Raw genomic sequence first — 18,923 nt, 5'->3', positions numbered from 1 at the left:
TTTTGCCAAGATATTTCTCTCACCCAGCATGGGTATATATAAAATGACACCCCAAAACACATTCCCCACCTTCTCCTGAGTACGGAGATACCAGATGTGTGACACTTTTTTGCAGCCTAGGTGGGCAAAGGGGCCCATATTCCAAAGAGCACCTTTCGGATTTCACAGGTCATTTTTTACAGAATTTGATTTCAAACTCCTTACCACACATTTGGGCCCCTAGAATGCCAGGGCAGTATAACTACCCCACAAGTGACCCCATTTTGGAAAGAAGAGACCCCAAGGTATTCGCTGATGGGCATAGTGAATTCATGGAAAAAAAAAATTTTTGTCACAAGTTAGTGGAATAGGAGACTTTGTATGAAAAAAAAAAAAAATCATCATTTTCCACTAACTTGTGACAAAAAATAAAAAATTCTAGGAACTTGCCATGCCCCTCACGGAATACCTTGGGGTGTCTTCTTTCCAAAATGGGGTCACTTGTGGGGTAGTTATACTGCCCTGGCATTTTCCAGGGGCCCTAATGTCTGGTAAGTAGGTAAATGACCTGTGAAATCTGAAAGGTGCTCTTTGGAATGTGGGCCCCTTTGCCCACCTAGGCTGCAAAAAAGTGTCACACATCTGGTATCTCCGTACTCAGGAGAAGGTGGGGAATGTGTTTTGGGGTGTCATTTTACATATACCCATGCTGGGTGAGAGAAATATCTTGGCAAAAGACAACTTTTCCCATTTTTTTTATACAAAGTTGGCATTTGACCAAGATATTTATCTCACCCAGCATGGGTATATGTGAAATGACACCCCAAAACATATTCCCCAACTTCTGCTGAATACGGAGATACCACATGTGTGACACTTTTTTGCAGCCTAGGTGGGCAAAGGGGCCCAAATTCCTTTTAGGAGGGCATTTTTAGACATTTGGATACCAGACTTCTTCTCACGCTTTGGGGCCCCTAAAATGCCAGGGCAGTATAAATACCCCACATGTGACCCCATTTTGGAAAGAAGACACCCCAAGGTATTCAATGAGGGGCATGGCGAGTTCATTGAAAAAAAAAAATTTTGGCACAAGTTAGCGGAAATTGATTTTTTGGATTTTGTTCTCACAAAGTCTCCCTTCCCTTTCCGCTAACTTGGGACAGAAATTTCAATCTTTCATGGACTCAATATGCCCCTCAGCGAATACCTTGGGGTGTCTTCTTTCCAAAATGGTGTTATTTGTGGGGTGTTTGTACTGCCCTGGCATTTGAGGGTCTCCGCAATCATTACATGTATGCCCAGCATTAGGAGTTTCTGCTCCTTATATTGAGCATACAGGTAATGAGATTTTTTTTTTCCGTTCAGCCTCTGGGCTGAAAGAAAAAAATGAACGGCACAGATTTCTTCATTCGCATCGATCAATGTGGATGAAAAAATCTCTGCCAAAAAAAGAAAAAGGAGGGGAAAGGCGTCTGCCAGGACATAGGAGCTCCGCCCAACATCTATACCCACTTCAGCTCGTATGCCCTGGCAAACCAGATTTCTCCATTCACATCAATCGATGTGGATGAATAAATCATTGCCGGGATTTTTTTTTTTATATATACAAAGTGTTTGCCAAAGTATATGAACACCGCCACCTCCTCAGCTCATATGCCTTGGCAAACATATCTTTTACTGCATAGGAGAAATCTCGTCTTGCAGCGCCGCATACACCGACTTGCGTGTAATCTGACAGCAGCGCAATGCTTCTGTCCGAATGCACATCAGTGCTGCAGCTGGTCGATCGGTTGGTCCACCTGGAAGGTAAAAAAAACAAAACAAAAAAGAAAAAACCAGGCCGCAAAGCAATAACTTTATTAACTTTAGAACAGAACATATTAACTTTTTTAAACTTTTTTAACTTTTTTACTTACCGGTAATTTTTTTTTTGTTTAGTTTTTTTTACCTTTATAGAACAAACCTCTCCTTCCCCATGGGACAATGTGCAAAGCGCAAATCGCCCAAAGATGTGGCGAAGTACGTTATGCACTTTATCCCAGGTGAAAGGAGAGGTTTGCAGCAGCTGAGAGTAAAAGGGCCCTAATAGCCCTGTGTGCCTGTCCTGTGAGATGCAATCCCTATGCTAGGTGTACCTGTGTGTGGTACTTCCGGAAACACTCTCCATAGCATAGCGCAGGGTGGTCCGGACAGTCAGGACAGAAATAGCGGGTGTCACGCCTTATTCCACTCCTGCTACAGACACAACATCTTTTTCGGGGTGACGGTTGGGTTGAGGTACCAGGAACGACACTGGGGAAATGTCGCTCGTGTAGTACAGCGCCAATTGAATTAAATATACAGACACCTTCTTATACCAGCGTCTGGTTCTGCGGGAAACTAAATACGGAGACAACATCTGGTCATTGAAGTCCACCCCTCCCATGAGCGCATTATAGTCGTGGACACAGAGGGGCTTTTCAATGACACGGGTTGCTCGCTCAATTTGGATTGTCGTGTCTGCGTGAATGGAGGAGAGCATGTAAACGTCACGCTTGTCTCTCCATTTCACCGCGAGCAGTTCTTCGTTACACAAGGCAGCCCTCTCCCCCCTTGCAAGACGGGTGGTTACAAGCCGTTGGGGGAAGCCCACGCGACTAGTTCGCGCGGTGCCACAGGCGCAAATCCGTTCTAGAAACAAATGCCTAAAGAGGGCCACACTTGTGTAAAAATTGTCCACATAAAGATGGTACCCCTTGCCGAATAAGGGTGACACCAAGTCCCAGACTGTCTTCCCACTGCTCCCCAGGTAGTCAGGGCAACCGACCGGCTCCAGGGTCTGATCTTTTCCCTCATAGACACGAAATTTGTGGGTATAGCCTGTGGCCCTTTCACAGAGCTTATACAATTTGACCCCATACCGGGCACGCTTGCTTGGGATGTACTGTTTGAAGCCAAGGCGCCCGGTAAAATGTATTAGGGACTAGTCTAGGCAGATGTTTTGCTCGGGGGTATACAAATCTGCAAATTTCTGGTTGAAATGGTCTATGAGGGGCCGAATTTTGTGGAGCCGGTCAAAAGCTGGGTGGCCTCTGGGACGGGAGGTGGTGTTGTCGCTAAAATGCAGGAAACGGAGGATGGCCTCAAATCGTGCCCTGGACATAGCAGCAGAGAACATGGGCATGTGATGAATCGGGTGCGTTGACCAATATGACCGCAATTCATGCTTTTTTGTCAGGCCCATGTTGAGGAGAAGGCCCAAAAAAAATTTAATTTCGGAAACTTGGACTGGTTTCCACCGGAAAGGCTGGGCATAAAAGCTTCCCGGGTTGGCGGATATAAATTGTGTGGCATACTGGTTGGTCTCTGCCACGACTAAGTCCAAGAGCTCCGCAGTCAAGAACAGCTCAAAAAATCCCAGGGCCGAACCGATTTGAGCCGTCTCAACCCGAACTCCAGACTGGGCGGTGAAAGGGGGAACTACAGGTGCGGCTGAAGTTGGTGACTGCCAATCAGGGTTTGCCAGCACCTCAGGGATTCTAGGGGCTCTACGGGCCTGTCTGCGCGGTGGCTGCGACGGGGTAACTAGTGCACGTGCCACCGTACCAGCTTCAACTGCCCTTCTGGTGCTCGCCACGTCACCATGTTGTACGGCAGTGCTGGTACTAGGTCCAGGGAGGGCTGCGCTGCTGGTGTATGCCTCACCACGTGATCCGGCAGCGACAGCCCCACTCTGCTGCTCTTGAAGCGGATCCTGCATAACCTGTGGTCTAGCGACACGGGGCCGGGTACGCCTGGTGCTGCCAGGGACCTCCACCTCCTCGTCCGAACTTTGGGTCAGAGAGCCACTGCTTTCCACAGGTTCATATTCTGACCCGCTAGATTCATCAGATGAGGGTTCCCACTCCTCATCCGACTGGGTCAGAATCCTGTAGGCCTCTTCAGAAGAATACCCCCTGTTTGACATTTTGGACTACTAAATTTAGGGGTATTCCCTGAGACTACCCAAGAAAAAAAGCAAGCCTGTCTTACAAAGGGGAGGCTAGCGAAGTACCGGAGGCCGCTGCGGTTGATAAAAAATATCAAAACTGATTTTTTTATCGCCGCAGTGCGTGTAAAATGAATGTGCAGTGATCAAAAAATATATATTTTTTGTCACTGCGGTGGGGCGGGCGTGGGTGAACGCACGTGTGGGCGACCGATCAGGCCTGATCGGGCAAACACTGCGTTTTGGGTGGAGGGCGAACTAAAGTGACACTAATACTATTATAGATCTGACCGTGATCAGTTTTGATCACTTACAGATACTATAAAAGTACAAATGCTGATTAGCGATACGCTATTCAGCGAATAAAAGTGACTGCGGTGCGGTGGGGTGGGCGCTAACTGACGCTAACTACCTAACCAAGGGGCCTGAACTATCCCTAAAACCTAACAGCCAATACTAGTGAAAAAAAAAAAGTGACTTTACACTGATCACTTTTTTTCCTTTCACTGGTGATTTACAGGGGCGATCAAAGGGGTGATCAAAGGGTTAATTGGGGTGCAGGGGGGTGATCAGGGGCTACAGTGAAGTGTTTGGTGTACTCACAGTGATGTCTGCTTCTCTGCTGGATCCAACCGACGAAAAGGACCAGCAGAGGAGCAGAGAAGCCATATAACAGATCATATTTGCTAATATGATCTGTTATATGGCTTGTGATTGGATTTTTTAAAAATCGCCAGCCTGCCAGCCAATGATCGTTGCTGGCAGGCTGGTGACGAACTTGTTCTTTAACTTTTGCCGGCCCGCGATGCGCATGCGCGGGCCGGCTTGGAGCGAAATCTCGCGTCTCGCGAGATGACGCGTATATGCTTGACTGTGCGCAGCGCTGCCACCTCCGGAACGCGAATCTGCGTACAGCGGTCCGGAGGTGGTTAATAGATTCTCCTCTTTGTGTTTGAAAGCCAAACTGCCTTTTCATAAACTCGTCTGAAGATAAAGAGAATCTTATTTTTCTTTACAAAGTATAGTACTATGATGGCTAACCTCCGGCACTCCAGCTGTGGTAAAACTACAACTCCCATGATTCTCCCTTGCTTGTTTGTTCTCCAAACTCCATAGAAATGAATGGATCATGCTGGGAGTCGTAGTTTCACCACAGCTGGAGTGCCGGAGGTTAGACTTTACTGGTATAGTATATAAACCTTTCCTCAGGTTTTCTTTCATAATTACATACCTGTCCACACTCTTGATTCTCCACTTATTGGAGCCCTTCTAATGCACACAACATTTAAATTTTTTCTAATGTCTACAGCTCACCATAGGCCCTAGGACAGTGGTGGTGAATCTATGGCACAGGTGCCAGAGGCGGAACTCCGAGCCCTCTCTGTGGGCACCCACATCCTGGAAAAAGTGTATGGTGTACCAATATGCCTTAGACTGCCATTCATCAGCACAGGGCGCAATATGAACAGCACATGAAGCACATTTAATGTAGGCAGGTTTTTATAGCTAAATGATAAAGTACATGGAAGATATTGATAGTCAGGTTAAATTGCCATGTTGGCACTTTGCGATAAATAAGTGAGTTTTGGATTGCAGCTTGGGCACTCGGTCTCTAAAAGGTTCACCATCACTGTCCTAGGATGTTGTGACTTGTCACTGACATAAACTCCATGTCTCAGCCAGCTTTAAATGGATATATGTCACCACAAGAGGCTGGGAGCTGTGAACATCTTTATGTCTGTTTCACACAATTTGTGTAAAATGTTTTTAATAAATTTTACTTAAGGGATTAACCGTATTCTGTTTTTTTTTTTGTTTTTTTAAAGTCCAAACACCATGTCATGAGAATAATGGTGGATGCTCTCATCTTTGCTTACTGTCACCAAGGGACCCCTTTTACAGCTGTGCCTGTCCAACTGGGGTGCAGCTGATGGAAGATGGAAAATCATGCAAAATAGGTAAAGCATTAGGTTTTTTTATATATTTTCCTAATTATTACAGGAATGTATTTGAATTTGGCATGCCTGCATTTTCAGCAATATATTTGTCATATTTGTTCACCACCTGTTTAATCAATTTCTCATTTGTATTTTAAATTCGGTAGGTGGACTATAATCTAGTACTGTTAAGTTGAATGCAGGATGCTCTATAAAGATTTTTTTGCATGTTTCCTGTAATGTGACCACGACACTAGGACTCCCCACAGTACTAATGAAACAGTCTTTGATTGCTTCATATAAACAGGCCTTAAAAGGGAAAGTGACAGCAGCTTTGTCAGTGTCTGCCACTCATCTGTTAACATTAGAGGCTTGTGGAGCATTTTCTATTTAATTCCTACAGTATCTGCTGAAAAAAAATCACATGCCAAGTCCATCTTATTAATGAGGGAGATCATCAAGGGCATCTGTCAACAGCTATGAAACTGGCTGACCTGTTGCATGTGCGCTTGGCAATTGAAGGCATCTATGTTGTTCCCATGTTCTTATATGCCCGCATTGCTGATAAAAAAGATTTTATATATGCAAATGATCCTCTAGGGGAAACAGGGGCATTGTCATCACACCTATAGGCTCATTTGCATATATTAAATCATTATTTTTTTTCAACAATGTGGGCACATATAAAGTTAGGACCAACACAGATGCCTTCAGCTGCCAAGCACCCATGCAACATGTCAGCCAGTTTTATTGGTACAAATCTGCTGACAGATGCACTTAAGGCCTCATGCTTTTCCGTGCCCGTATTGCGGCCCGCAAACAGTGGGTCTGCAATACTCGGGAACCGCCGCGTGCACCCCGCATCAAGGATTCTCACCCAATCTGGAATGTCGGTGCTTCCGTGGGGTTTCTGTCCATGCCTCCGCACCGGGAAAAAATAGTGCATGCACTACTCTTTTTGTGATGCGGACCGTCGGAGGCGGATCGCGGACCCCATTCAAGTGAATAGATCCACAATCCGCATGCGGCAGCCCTACGGTCGGTGCCCGTGCATTGAGGACCGCAGGTGCTGCATGGGTTGTCAGACATATCATAGGCAGGGTTTCCAAACCTTTGGCATAGAGTGGAGTTTGGAATTGTATTATAACACTATCTTTAGAAACCTACAATCTCTTACCACACCAAAGATTTGTCCTCCCGACGTCCTACATTTTTAATGGATGCCAAAATGAAGTATGTATTGTGCACCAGGGTGGATATAAATCGCCACCCTCCCCTCCCATTTTCATATGATAGTGGGACCTATATGATAGAGTACACCTAAAACCCTAACTCTGCAAGGGGAAACCAGCACAGAACTAGAGTCTACCCATGTACACACCTTACAAGAGCCTACACTATCCTGACATGTTTCTCCTCCCCATTTGCATGGTTCCTCAGGTGATTGGGGAGGGAAAAGAGGTGCAGAACACCCTCCCTGCTGAGAAAGAACAAAAACAATCAATAGCCAACAAATTGATGCAGTGAGTTTGGCAAAGCCGGTAAAGATTAAATAATTGGTCACAATTGCCAGGCCCAACATTGGGGAACTACTACCATATGCCAGGATGAAACAGCAGGATAAAACATCCAGCCTAACAGCGTCCTATTTATCAGAAAGGGTCTTGTCTCTCTTCAGACACTGGTGCGGGGCTCGCCCCAATTCAGAGTACTGTTGCTCACCCAATAAGGAGTCAGAAGCTCCCACTCAAATGACCCATATGTTGGACAAACCGGATGTGCGATGCATTCCAACATGGAAGACGCTAAAGTGCTACATCACTTCCGGGCAGAGACATGTACCCAGAAGTGACATGCATACAAGTTAATGTATATGAGCAGACTGGCTAGAGTTTAAGGATTTAAAGGAACATTTTAACCATAAAACCTCCATAAAGACAGTGTGTGAATCAAAAAGAACTAGGATAATAATTATACTGTCTAAGAGATAAATTGAATTAGGGTGCCTTCATGAACCAATAAACTGCTAAATCCATTACTGAGGAAAAGCTTAGATAAAACATCCGAAAATGTCATCAGCAACAGGACAGATGACTTTTAAAAATGGGCACGCAGTATGTTGTAAACTGGCCGCAGCAACACAAAACTTCTTTAGGCAACTTCCTCTTGAAAACATTCTTTCGTTTATTCAGAGACAAGAGCAGCAAGACAGCATTGGAATAAATATGAAAGTCAGGCAGAATACGATATGAGGTAGATGGACGTGTGAAGCAGCAGTGGAAAAAAAGCTGTGCTTCCTTTATGTCCCCAAACATGGCTTTTATACCCCAGAGAACAAAGGAATAATTAGTATTATAATTCAGGTTTTTCACAGTGAACTGCATTCCATAGACATCATTAATAGCTTAGTATTCATTACCCCAGTGTCACATCTGTGACAGGTCCCAGAAGGTCTGAAAGATTATCTATGCATTAGTAATCTGACAGCCTCTTTTGAAATTCACTTTGTCTGTGTGTTGCTGGTATGTCCAGGCCAGTGTGCGGCCTCCCCCGCCCCCCCTCCCTCTATTGTAATATCATTGGTGGCCAGTGTGCGGCCCCCCCTCTTCCCCCCCCCCGATCATTGGTGGCAGCGGAGATTCCGATCGGAGTCCCCGTTTAATCGCTCTGGGGCTCCGATCGGTAACCAAGGCAACCAGGACGCTACTGCAGGCCTGGTTGCCATGGTTACTTAGCAATATTACAATATTAGAAGCATCATACTTACCTGCTGCGCTGTCTGTGACCGGCCGGGAGCTCCTCCTACTGGTATGTGACAGGTCTGTGCGGCGCATTGCTTAATGATCTGTCACTTACCAGTAGGAGGAGCTCCCGGCCGGTCACAGACAGAGCAGCAGGTAAGTATGATGCTTCTAATATTGTAATATTGCTAAGTAACCATGGCAACCAGGCCTGCAGTAGCGTCCTGGTTGCCATGGTTACCGATCGGAGCTCCAGAGCGATTAAACTGGGACTCCGATCGGAATCTCCGCTGCCACCAATGATCGGGCGGGGGGGTGGGAGGGGAGGCCACACACTGGCCACCAATGAAATTACAATAGAGGGGGGGAGGGGGGCCGACTGAGGCCGCACACTGGCCACCAATGATATTACAATAGAGGGGGGGGCGGGGGGGCCGCACACTGGCCACCAATGATATCACAATAGAGGGGGGGGGACCGCACACTGGCCACCAATGATATTACAATAGAGGGGGGGAGGGGGAGGGGCACACTGGCCACCAATGAAATTACAATAGAGGGGGGAGGGGGGCCGGCGGAGGGCGCACACTGGCCACCAATGATATTACAATAGAGGGGGGCCGGGGGGGGCCGCACACTGGCCACCAATGATATTACAATAGAGGGGGGCCGGGGGGGGCCGCACACTGGCCACCAATGATATTCAAACTGGGGAGGGAGGGGGATCTGCTGCCTGGCAGCCCCTGATCTCTTACAGGGGGCTATGATACGCACAATTAACCCCTTCAGGTGCGGCACCTGAAGGGTTAATTGTGCTGATCACAGCCCCCTGTAAAAGATCGGGTGCTGCCAGGCAGCAGGGGGCAGTCATGTACACAGTTCGTAGTATATTCTAGCTAGAAGCGTCCCCATCACTATGGGAACGCCTCTGTGTTAGAATATACTGTCGGATCTGAGTTTCACGATGTAACTCAAATCCGATGGTATATTCTAACATAGAGGCGTTCCCAAGGTGATGGGGACGCTTCAAGTTAAAATATACCATCAGTTTGGAGAAAACTCTGATCCTATGGTATATTAACTCCTGACTTTACATTGAAAGTCAATGGGGGACGGAGCCGTCAAACGGATCCGTCCCCATTGACTTGCATTGTAATTCAGGACGGATCTGTTTGGCTCCGCACGGCCAGGCGGACACCAAAACGACTTTTTTTTCATGTCCGTGGATTCTCCAAAAATCAAGGAAGACCCACAGACGAAAAAACGGTCACGGAAAAACGGAATCCGTTTTTGCGGACCGCCCAAAAAAACGGTCGTGTGCATGAGGCCTAAAGAGGACGCCCAATCTTGGGCTTTTTCTCTGCCGACCGGATCACTGTCCCTCCGGTCGGTAGATTAATTCTTCAGAGCCTTGGGTCTCATCTACGATGACCCAGATCGGATCTCTCAGGCCGAGACCAAGTTACGGAGTTTGCGGCAGGGAGATCGTTCCGCGGAGACCTATTGCTCTGAATTAAGGAGATGGGCTACCGATACTGAATGGAACGATCCTGCTCTCCGCAGCCAATTCTGTCAGGGTCTCTCTGAGAGACTGCAGGATGTATTGGCCTTTCATGAAAATCCTGTGTCATTGGAGGCAGCTATGTCCCTTGCTGTACGTCTAGATCAGGGGTGCACAACCTTTTTTGGTCTGGGGGCCGCATTGTCACATCGCTCTATTTCAAGGGGCCGCAAATAAAAAAATGTTGATCGGCGCTCATCTGCCTATTACACAAGCCAGTGCAAAGTGACTGGGGATGAGTGATCACTGCCACAGTTGTGCTGCAGATAATCGGACATCTTTCGACCTTATAAAATAGGCAAATCAGCCGACAAATGAGCAATTCCTTGTTTATCGACTGATCAGCTGCACGATTATACCGGCCAGATATAAGCGCTCCTATGAACACTTGTTCCCAGTAATTGTCCCAAATATCGTGCTGCAGCATAGCCCCTGAAACCGAAGAGTTATGCTTACCTGCTCCCCGCCTCTCCGGTTCTTCGAACTGCCTCCGCTGTTTACACCTGCCAGTGCATGGATATGGTCATACACCACTCCAGACAATGACTGGCTTAGGCGGTGATGTGGCCACAAGCAGCGTGTCACCGCTGAAGCCAGTCATTGACTGGAGCCGTACAAGTGACCATGGTTATGCACTGTCAGGTGTAAACAGAACAGGTACCGGAAGATGGAGGCAGCGGAGGCAGCGCAGAGGACCAGAGCGGAGTGGAGCAGGTAATTATGAATTTTCTATTTCAGAGGCCATGCTCCAGGCTTCATTTTTACCAGAAAAGTGGCGACATTTCCTTCCATCCTGCCTCCTATTTATAAATCAGCGGTTTCCTTCACTGCAGAGGACGGATCTCACTGGTTATCACCATGTCCTGCCAATCCAGTTATAGGCGCCCTGCAGTAACCAGTAAGCACATTACCTTGCTAGTGGGGAAGGAGCCTATTGGTTAACACTTGAATGACCAGGCCCGAAAAGGCCTTAAAGGGCTTCTGTCACCCCACTAAACTATTTTTTTTTTTTTGTGTACTTATAATCCCTATCCTGCCATATTGCCATACATTATGTTATTGATAATTTTCGTTCAGTAGATTTAGCAAAAAACGTACTTTTATGATATGCTAATTACCTTTCTACCAGCAAGTAGGGCGTCTACTTGCTGGTAGCAGCCGCAGAAAACCGCCCCCTCCTTCTGTTGATTGACAGGGCCAGCCGCGATCTCCTCCTCCGGCCGGCCCTGTCAGCAAGCATTTCAAAAATTGCGCGCCTGTGTTGATTCGGTGCAGGCGCTCTGAGATAAGGAGGCTCGCCTCCTCAGCACTTGTTAAAGATGTGTGAATTTTATTCTATATTTTTGTATATCTAGGATTGTAATGAGTTAACTTTTTCTTCTGTTACATGTTAAGTGTTGTGCTAAACATCAGAGCTCTGTTCTAATGGACAGCTGGCACATTACTGACGGACAAAAGGAGGACCACAGCGTCCAACTGAAAGGGGTGGACTTAGATGACTCAGAGCGGAGGGAGGAGGATAGGGGTGGACGTTACAGACAACGACAGCCCTTGTGACCATCCCCTAGTTATAAGACACTCCCATGGAAGATGAGAAGTCCTGTTTTGTTTCCCAGTCTATTAATTCCTCGATAGGAAAAGTTGGATACTTCTGTAAGCCAAAATGCAGAGTAACATCAAGCGGCATTGGGTGGTTCAGTGGTGCCAACCATAGGTAGTGTTCCTTTGGCATTGCTTCAGCCCTGATGTCAAACGCCTCATTGAAGTGAGAAAAAAGTAAGTCTGCCACCCTATGATGGGCCTGCAGAGTCTGTGGGACCCAGATCCCAGAAGAGAGAGTGTTGTGCTGTGTGTGGTACTCCTCGTCCACACCACACGAGAGGATTGTATTCTATGTTGACCATGCCCGGATCACTGTCCGTCCCCACAGACACCCATGTTTTTTTTGTCATAAGGAAAACACAAAGACAGGTGAGGGGGAGTTAGATCATGATTAGGAAACAGGAAATCCAGTATCGGCTCTACTTTTAAACATTTTTAGCAGATTCAGTCTGGCCCAATGATATCCCTCACTCTGGGTGATAAAGAAGTAGTTCCGTTTTTGATTGATACTGGAGCAGCCAAGACAGTTGTGCACAGCAAACATAGCCTCCCCTGAATTACTCCCCAAGGACACCAGTCTTTGGGTAGAAGTGGATGGGAAAGTAGTACGCTCCCTTTTCAACATAAACCATCCATATTAGATTTGCTCCTAACCAAGATGCGCTTGCCCGTTTGCTGGTCAGTGGTAACGCCCCTTGTTGCCTCCTGGGTGCAGATTTGCTTGCAAAAGTACATGCTGGTATCTCTTATCAGGAGGAAGGCACTGTGAAGCTTACAGGTGCCCTCAATGACCAGGAACTTTGTTTGTTGGCCATTAGTGATAAAATTCCCTGGTCCATGTTTGTATCAGTACTCCCAGAAGCTGAGAAAAGCAAAACCACTCACCATTGGATGGTACACGACCTACATGCCGTTAATGAAGCCACAGTTTCTAACACCCACATCGTGACCAATACACACACCTTGTTGGCTCAGGTTCCCATTACCGCCACTCACTCCACTGTGATTGATTTGTCCTTTAGTCCCTACCGCCTCACAGATGAGGTGGTAGATGCTTTTTATGCCTAGAACTGGCAATTTTGTGTTCCCCCACACTGGGCCTATCAGATTATTACATTTAGATTGTGTTGTTATGAAGTGAGTGGCCATGACTCAGCTGTCCCCACCCAACTGCATGGCCAGCAATAATGCCCCGTAGCATATTATTCAGTCAGACTTGATCCCGTGGCCAGAGGTGGCCCTTTCTGCATCAGAGCTGTAGTAGTTGTACTAGCTATGCTTGATGAAAGCTCTGAGATAGTTCTGAACCACAAAGTGATGGTGATATTACATCTATCCTCATGAACGTACAATCCAAATGATTGTTTTGTTGCCCGTTATTTGAGAATGCAGAGTTCCATTTTGTTGCCTGACAATGTTGCTCTCCAAAGGTGTAATACTTTGGACCCAGCCACCCTGTTGCCTCTGGATCAAGGGGGGAGGGAAGAGTTAGGGCACCGCACTTTAAACTTTTCTTCCAGATTCAAAGGAAGAGGCTCCTGACTGTTTGCAGATGATGTCACAAGAGGTAGTGGGATTTGGTAAATCAGCCATTAGGTAATCTAGATCATGTTCTCTTTGTGGATGGATCGTGGTATGGCCAGGATGGCAGGTACTACACAGGTTGGGCAGTGGTGATTAAACGAGAACTACCACACATGTCTGCTCAAGAAGTGGAGCTAAAGGACTCTGAGGATGGCTTGCAGATATGTAGATGGAAAAACAGCCAACATTTACACTGATTCCAAGTGTGCTTTTGGGATAGCCCATGACTATGGGCCCATATGGAAAGCCAGAGACTCCTTGATCGCTTCGGGCAAACCCATCGAAAATGGGGAAGCAGTGAGGTCTCTGATGGAAGCCCTCTTGTCACTAACATGAGAGGTGATGATAGCAACGAAAGGCCACTGTAAACAGATGCAGAGGAGGCAAAGGGGAAAGCCACGGCAGATCAGGCGGCAAGAATGGCTGCCAAATTACCTAAGCAGACCCCTGTCTTAAGTGGCCACAGTTCAGGTCCCTGAAATAACTCCTCCTGTCTCCCGAAAGTTCTTAACCCCTTAAGGACATAGGACGTACCGGTACGCCCTATTTCCCGAGTCCTTAAGGACACAGGACGTACCGGTACGTCCTGACTTAAAATCTGTATTCCGGCGCCCGAGGGGTTAAACGGAACGGGATTTCGGCTGAAATCCTTCAGCCGGCATCCTGTGACAACGCCAGGGGGGGTCATGTGACCCCCCCGTGTCGGCGATCGCAGCAAACCGCAGGTCAATTCAGACCTGCGGTTTGCTGCGCTTTTTGCAGTTTCTGATCCCCGCGGTCCCTGACCGCGGCGATCAGAAACTTTAGAGTGGCTAAAATCTATATTTTTCACCCCCCCCTGCACCCCTGCATGATTTTATGCCGGCGGGTGGTGCGGGGTGGGGGTGTCGCATGCGGTGGGGGCGTTGCGGGAGGCGGGCGGTGCGGCAGGCGGGATCGCGATCCCCCGCCCGCCTCCCCATGAATGATCGTTGGCTTCTAGTGGGTATACCAGGGTGCCAGCACATTGCTGGCACCCTGGTATAAACGGCTGACATCTGTGCAGATGTCAGCCGTTTAACCCTTTCCATACCGCGGTCCGTACGGACCGCTGTATGGAAAAAGTTAACTGTCATCGGTCAGGGAGCTCCCTCCCTCTCCATCGGGGGGCTGCTGTGCCTTTGCAGCCCCCCGATGGAGAGGGAGAGAGCCCCCAGAGAGCCCCCCTCAGCCCTGTGCTTACCCTTCCCCGTCTGCGAAGTTCTGAGCAGACGGGGAGGGTTCCCATGGCAACAGGACGCCTGCTCAGGCGTCCTGCTGTCCATGGTGCTGAACAGATCTATGCTGAAAGCATAGATCTGTTCAGTGTAAGTAAAATACAGTACAGAACAATATATATTGTACTGTACTGTATTATACAGACATCAGACCCACTGGATCTTCAAGAACCAAGCGGGTCTGGGTCAAAAAAATGTAAAAAAAAGTGAAAAAAGTTAAGATAAAAAAAAATAACATTTATCACTGAATAAAAATTAAAAAAATAAAATAAACTACACATATTAGGTATCGCCGCGTCCGTAACGACCTGATCTATAAAATGGTCATGTTACTTTCCCCGCACGGTGAACGCCATAAAAATAAAAAAATAAAAACTATGAGAAAATTGAAATTTTGCCCACCTTACTTCCCAAAAAAGGTAATAAAAGTGATCAAAAAAGTCGCATGTACGCCAAAATAGTACCAATCAAACCGTCATCTCATCCCGCAAAAAATGAGACCCTACTCAAGATAATCGCCCAAAAGCTGAAAAAACTATGGCTCTTAGACTATGGAAACACTAAAACATGATTTTTTTGTTTCAAAAATGAAATCATTGTGTAAAACTTACATAAATAAAAAAAAAGTATACATATTAGATATCGCCGCGTCCGTATCGACCGGCTCTATAAAAATATCACATGACCTAACCCCTCAGATGACCACCGTAAAAAAATAAAAATAAAAACAGTGTAAAAAAAAGCCATTTTTTGCCATCTTATGTCACAAAAAGTGTAATAGCAAGCGATCAAAAAGTCATATGCACCCCAAAATAGTGCCAATCAAACCGTCATCTCATCCCGCAAAAAATGAGACCCTACTCAAGATAATCGCCCAAAAACTGAAAAAACTATGGCTCTTAGACTATGGAGACACTAAAACATTTTTTTGGTTTTAAAAATGAAGTTATTGTATAAAACTTACATAAATAAAAAAAATGTATACATATTAGGTACCGCCGCATCCGTGACAACCTGCTCTATAAAATTACCACATGATCTAACCTGTCAGATGAATGTTGTAAATAACAAAAAAAAAAACGTGCCAAAAAAGCTATTTCTTGTTACCTTGCTGCACAAAAAGTGTAATATAGAGCAACCAAAAATCATATGTACCCTAAACTAGTACCAACAAAACTGCCACCCTATCCCGTAGTTTCTAAAATGGAGTCACTTTTTTGGAGTTTCCACTCTAGGGGTGCATCAGGGGGGCTTCAAATGGGACATGGTGTCAAAAAAACAGTCCAGCAAAACCTGCCTTCCAAAAACCGTATGGCATTCCTTTCCTTCTGCGCCCTGCCGTGTGCCCGTACAGCGGTTTACGAACACATATGGGGTGTTTCTGTAAACTACAGAATCAGGGCCATAAATAATGAGTTTTGTTTGGCTGTTAACCCTTGCTTTGTAACTGGAAAAAAAATATTAAAATGGAAAATCTGCCAATAATTTGAAATTTTGAAATTGTGTCTCTCTTTTCCATTAAATCTTGTGCAACACCTAAAGGGTTAACAACGTTTGTAAAATCAGTTTTGAATACCTTGAAGGGTGTAGTTTCTTAGATGGGGTCACTTTTATGGAGTTTCTACTCTAGGGGTGCATCAGGGGGGCTTCAAATGGGACATGGTGTCAAAAAAACAGTCCAGCAAAATCAGCCTTCCAAAAACCAAACGGCGCACCTTTCACTCTGCGCCCCGCTGTGTGGCCGTACAGTAGTTTACGGCCACATATGGGGTGTTTATGTAAACAGCAGAGTCAGGGCAATAAAGATACAGTCTTGTTTGGCTGTTAACCCTTGCTTTGTTAGTGGAAAAAATGGGTTAAAATTGAAAATTAGGCAAAAAAATGAAATTCTCAAATTTCATCCCCATTTGCCAATAACTCTTGTGCAACACCTAAAGGGTTAACGACGTATGTAAAATCAGTTTTGAATACCTTGAGGGGTGTAGTTTCTTAGATGGGGTCACTTTTAGGGAGTTTCTCCTCTAGGGGTGCATCAGGGGGCTTCAAATGGGACATGGTGTCAAAAAACCAGTCCATAAAAATCAGCCCTCCAAAAACAAAACGGCGCACCTTTCACTCTACGCCCTACTGTGTGCCCGTACAGTAGTTTACGGCCACATATGGGGTGTTTCTGTAAACGGCAGAGTCAGGGCAATAAAGATACAATCTTGTTTGGCTGTTAACCCTTGCTTTGTTAGTGGAAAAAATGTGTTAAAATGAAAAATTTGACAAAAAAATTAAATTCTCAAATTTCCTCCCCATTTGCCAATAACTCTTGTGCAACACCTAAAGGGTTAATAATGTATGCAAAATCAGTTTTGAATACCTTGAGGGGTGTAGTTTCTTAGATGGGGTCATTTTTGGGTGGTTTCTATTATGTAAGCCTCGCAAATCGACTTCAGACCTGAACTGGTCCCTAAAAATTGAGTTTTTGTAAATTTCTGAAAAATTTCAAGATTTGCTTCTAAACTTCTAAGCCTTATAACATCCCCAAAAAATAAAATATCATTCCCAAAACAATTCAAACATGAAGTAGACATATGGGGAATGTAAAGTCATCACAATTTTTTGGGGTATTACTATGTATTACAGAAGTAGAGAAACTGAAACTTTGAAATTTGCAAATTTTTCCAAATTTTTGGTAAATTAGGTATTTTTTTGTGCAAAAAAAAATAATTTTTTTGAATTCATTTTACCAGTGTCATGAAGTACAATATGTGACGAAAAAACAATCTCAGAACGGCCTGGATAAGTCAAAGCGTTTTAAAGTTATTAGCACTTAAAGTGACAATGGTCAGATTTCCAAAAAATGGCCTGGTCCTTAAGGTGAAAATGAGCCCGGTCCTTAAGGGGTTAAGACCTTACAGAACCAGATGGGGAAGGAGGAAAGGGACTGGTGGATGGAAAAGGGGGGACTACAAATAAGAAGGGAAACTTTACCTTCCCAGGTCCCTCTACTCCACGATGGCAGAGGCAACCCATGGAGTGATGCACCAGACAAAAACTGCTATATGTGATTTAGTACGTAGCATATGGTACGCCCCAGGGTTCAGCACAGTCAGACATACTCAAGGATAAATGGTTTGTGCCCAGAACAACGTGGGCAAGGTGGTTAAGGTACCCAAGAAACACGTCTTGCTTTTTGCATCTGTGTCAACGTTTGCAGACTACCTTCAACTACCCAAGGTGGGCATGTATGAGTATGTATTGATATGTGATGACTTGTTTTCAGGATGGCCAAAACCGTACCCAAAGAAGTAAAGAAGATTATGGCCGAAGTTGTGTGCAGGTATGGGGTACTTTAGATCATTGAAAGTGACACAGGTGTTCACTTCACAGGTGAAGTGATGCAGGAGATGATGAAGGTTTTGGGTGTAGGACAGGCCTTACATGCTTCGTACCATCCACAAAGCAGCAGTAGAGTAGGGAAAAGGAACTGAACGGGACACTAAGTTAAAGATTCAAAGCCTAATAGAGTGCCTGCTGGTAGCCCTCTTTTAGTAAGGTATACGCCTAACCGTGAGACAGGCCTTTGTCCCTATAAGGTCCTTTTTGGGTCAGCCCCTAGGATAGGATTTTATTTCCAACAGCAGCTTCAGATGCAACATGGTTGTCTGACAGATTATGTGATCAGTTTTGTACAAGCATTTGACTAAAGTACATTTTTGAGTTTTTGCTTCACTTCCAGGTTTTGATAAAGTACCAGGAACCCACCCAATTGTGTCTGGATATTGGGTGGTAGAAAAAGACACGTTAGGAAAGTCCTAAAACCCTGGTTTGATGGTCCATTCTGAGTGTTGTTGACCACATGCACAGTGAAGCTCAAAGAAAAGGATAATTGGATTGATTTCAAGGAAGTGTTGAGACTGGTTTTCCCTTGTGTGACTGTTGATCATGACTCAAAAGAATATGGAAAAATTGTATGAAAACATCGATCCAGAAAATCAGAAGCACTGATGACCTCCAGTCCCCCCATATAATGTCAACGCCAGTTAGGGAAAGATCATCTGACTTCCCCGTGCTCAAATCAAGTGTCACGGGCGGCTGTTCGCTAGGTATGGCTTGTCGTGGAAACTGGTGAAGAGGATGTCGGAGCATTGGGACAGATGTTTAGGTTTAGGGAGAGAATAAAATTCAAGGGGGGACTGTTAAAGATGTGTGAATTTTATTCTATATTTTTGTATATCTAGGATTGTAATGAGTTAACTTTTTCTTCTCCAAGTGCCCACCCACCCCCTCTTTGTTTCAAGACTGGAG

The 18,923-nt window shown here is 45.7% G+C and overlaps 1 protein-coding gene across 1 annotated transcript in view; it reads left to right on the top strand.

Annotated features, from left to right (window-relative positions):
- LRP5 (LDL receptor related protein 5) overlaps positions 1 to 18,923 on the top strand; it is a 1,269,095-nt gene that overhangs the window by 286,741 nt on the left and 963,431 nt on the right. The window contains exon 5 of the mRNA XM_040409022.1: positions 5,773 to 5,904. Within this exon, the coding sequence (XP_040264956.1) occupies positions 5,773 to 5,904 (132 nt within the window). The remainder of the gene's footprint in view (positions 1 to 5,772; positions 5,905 to 18,923) is intronic.

This window comes from Bufo bufo, chromosome 10 (assembly GCF_905171765.1).
Source record: "Bufo bufo chromosome 10, aBufBuf1.1, whole genome shotgun sequence".
In the NCBI taxonomy this organism is placed as follows: Eukaryota; Metazoa; Chordata; class Amphibia; order Anura; family Bufonidae; genus Bufo; species Bufo bufo.
The sequence above is the reverse complement of the archived record's forward strand: the minus strand, read 5'-3'. Positions and strand labels throughout refer to the sequence as shown.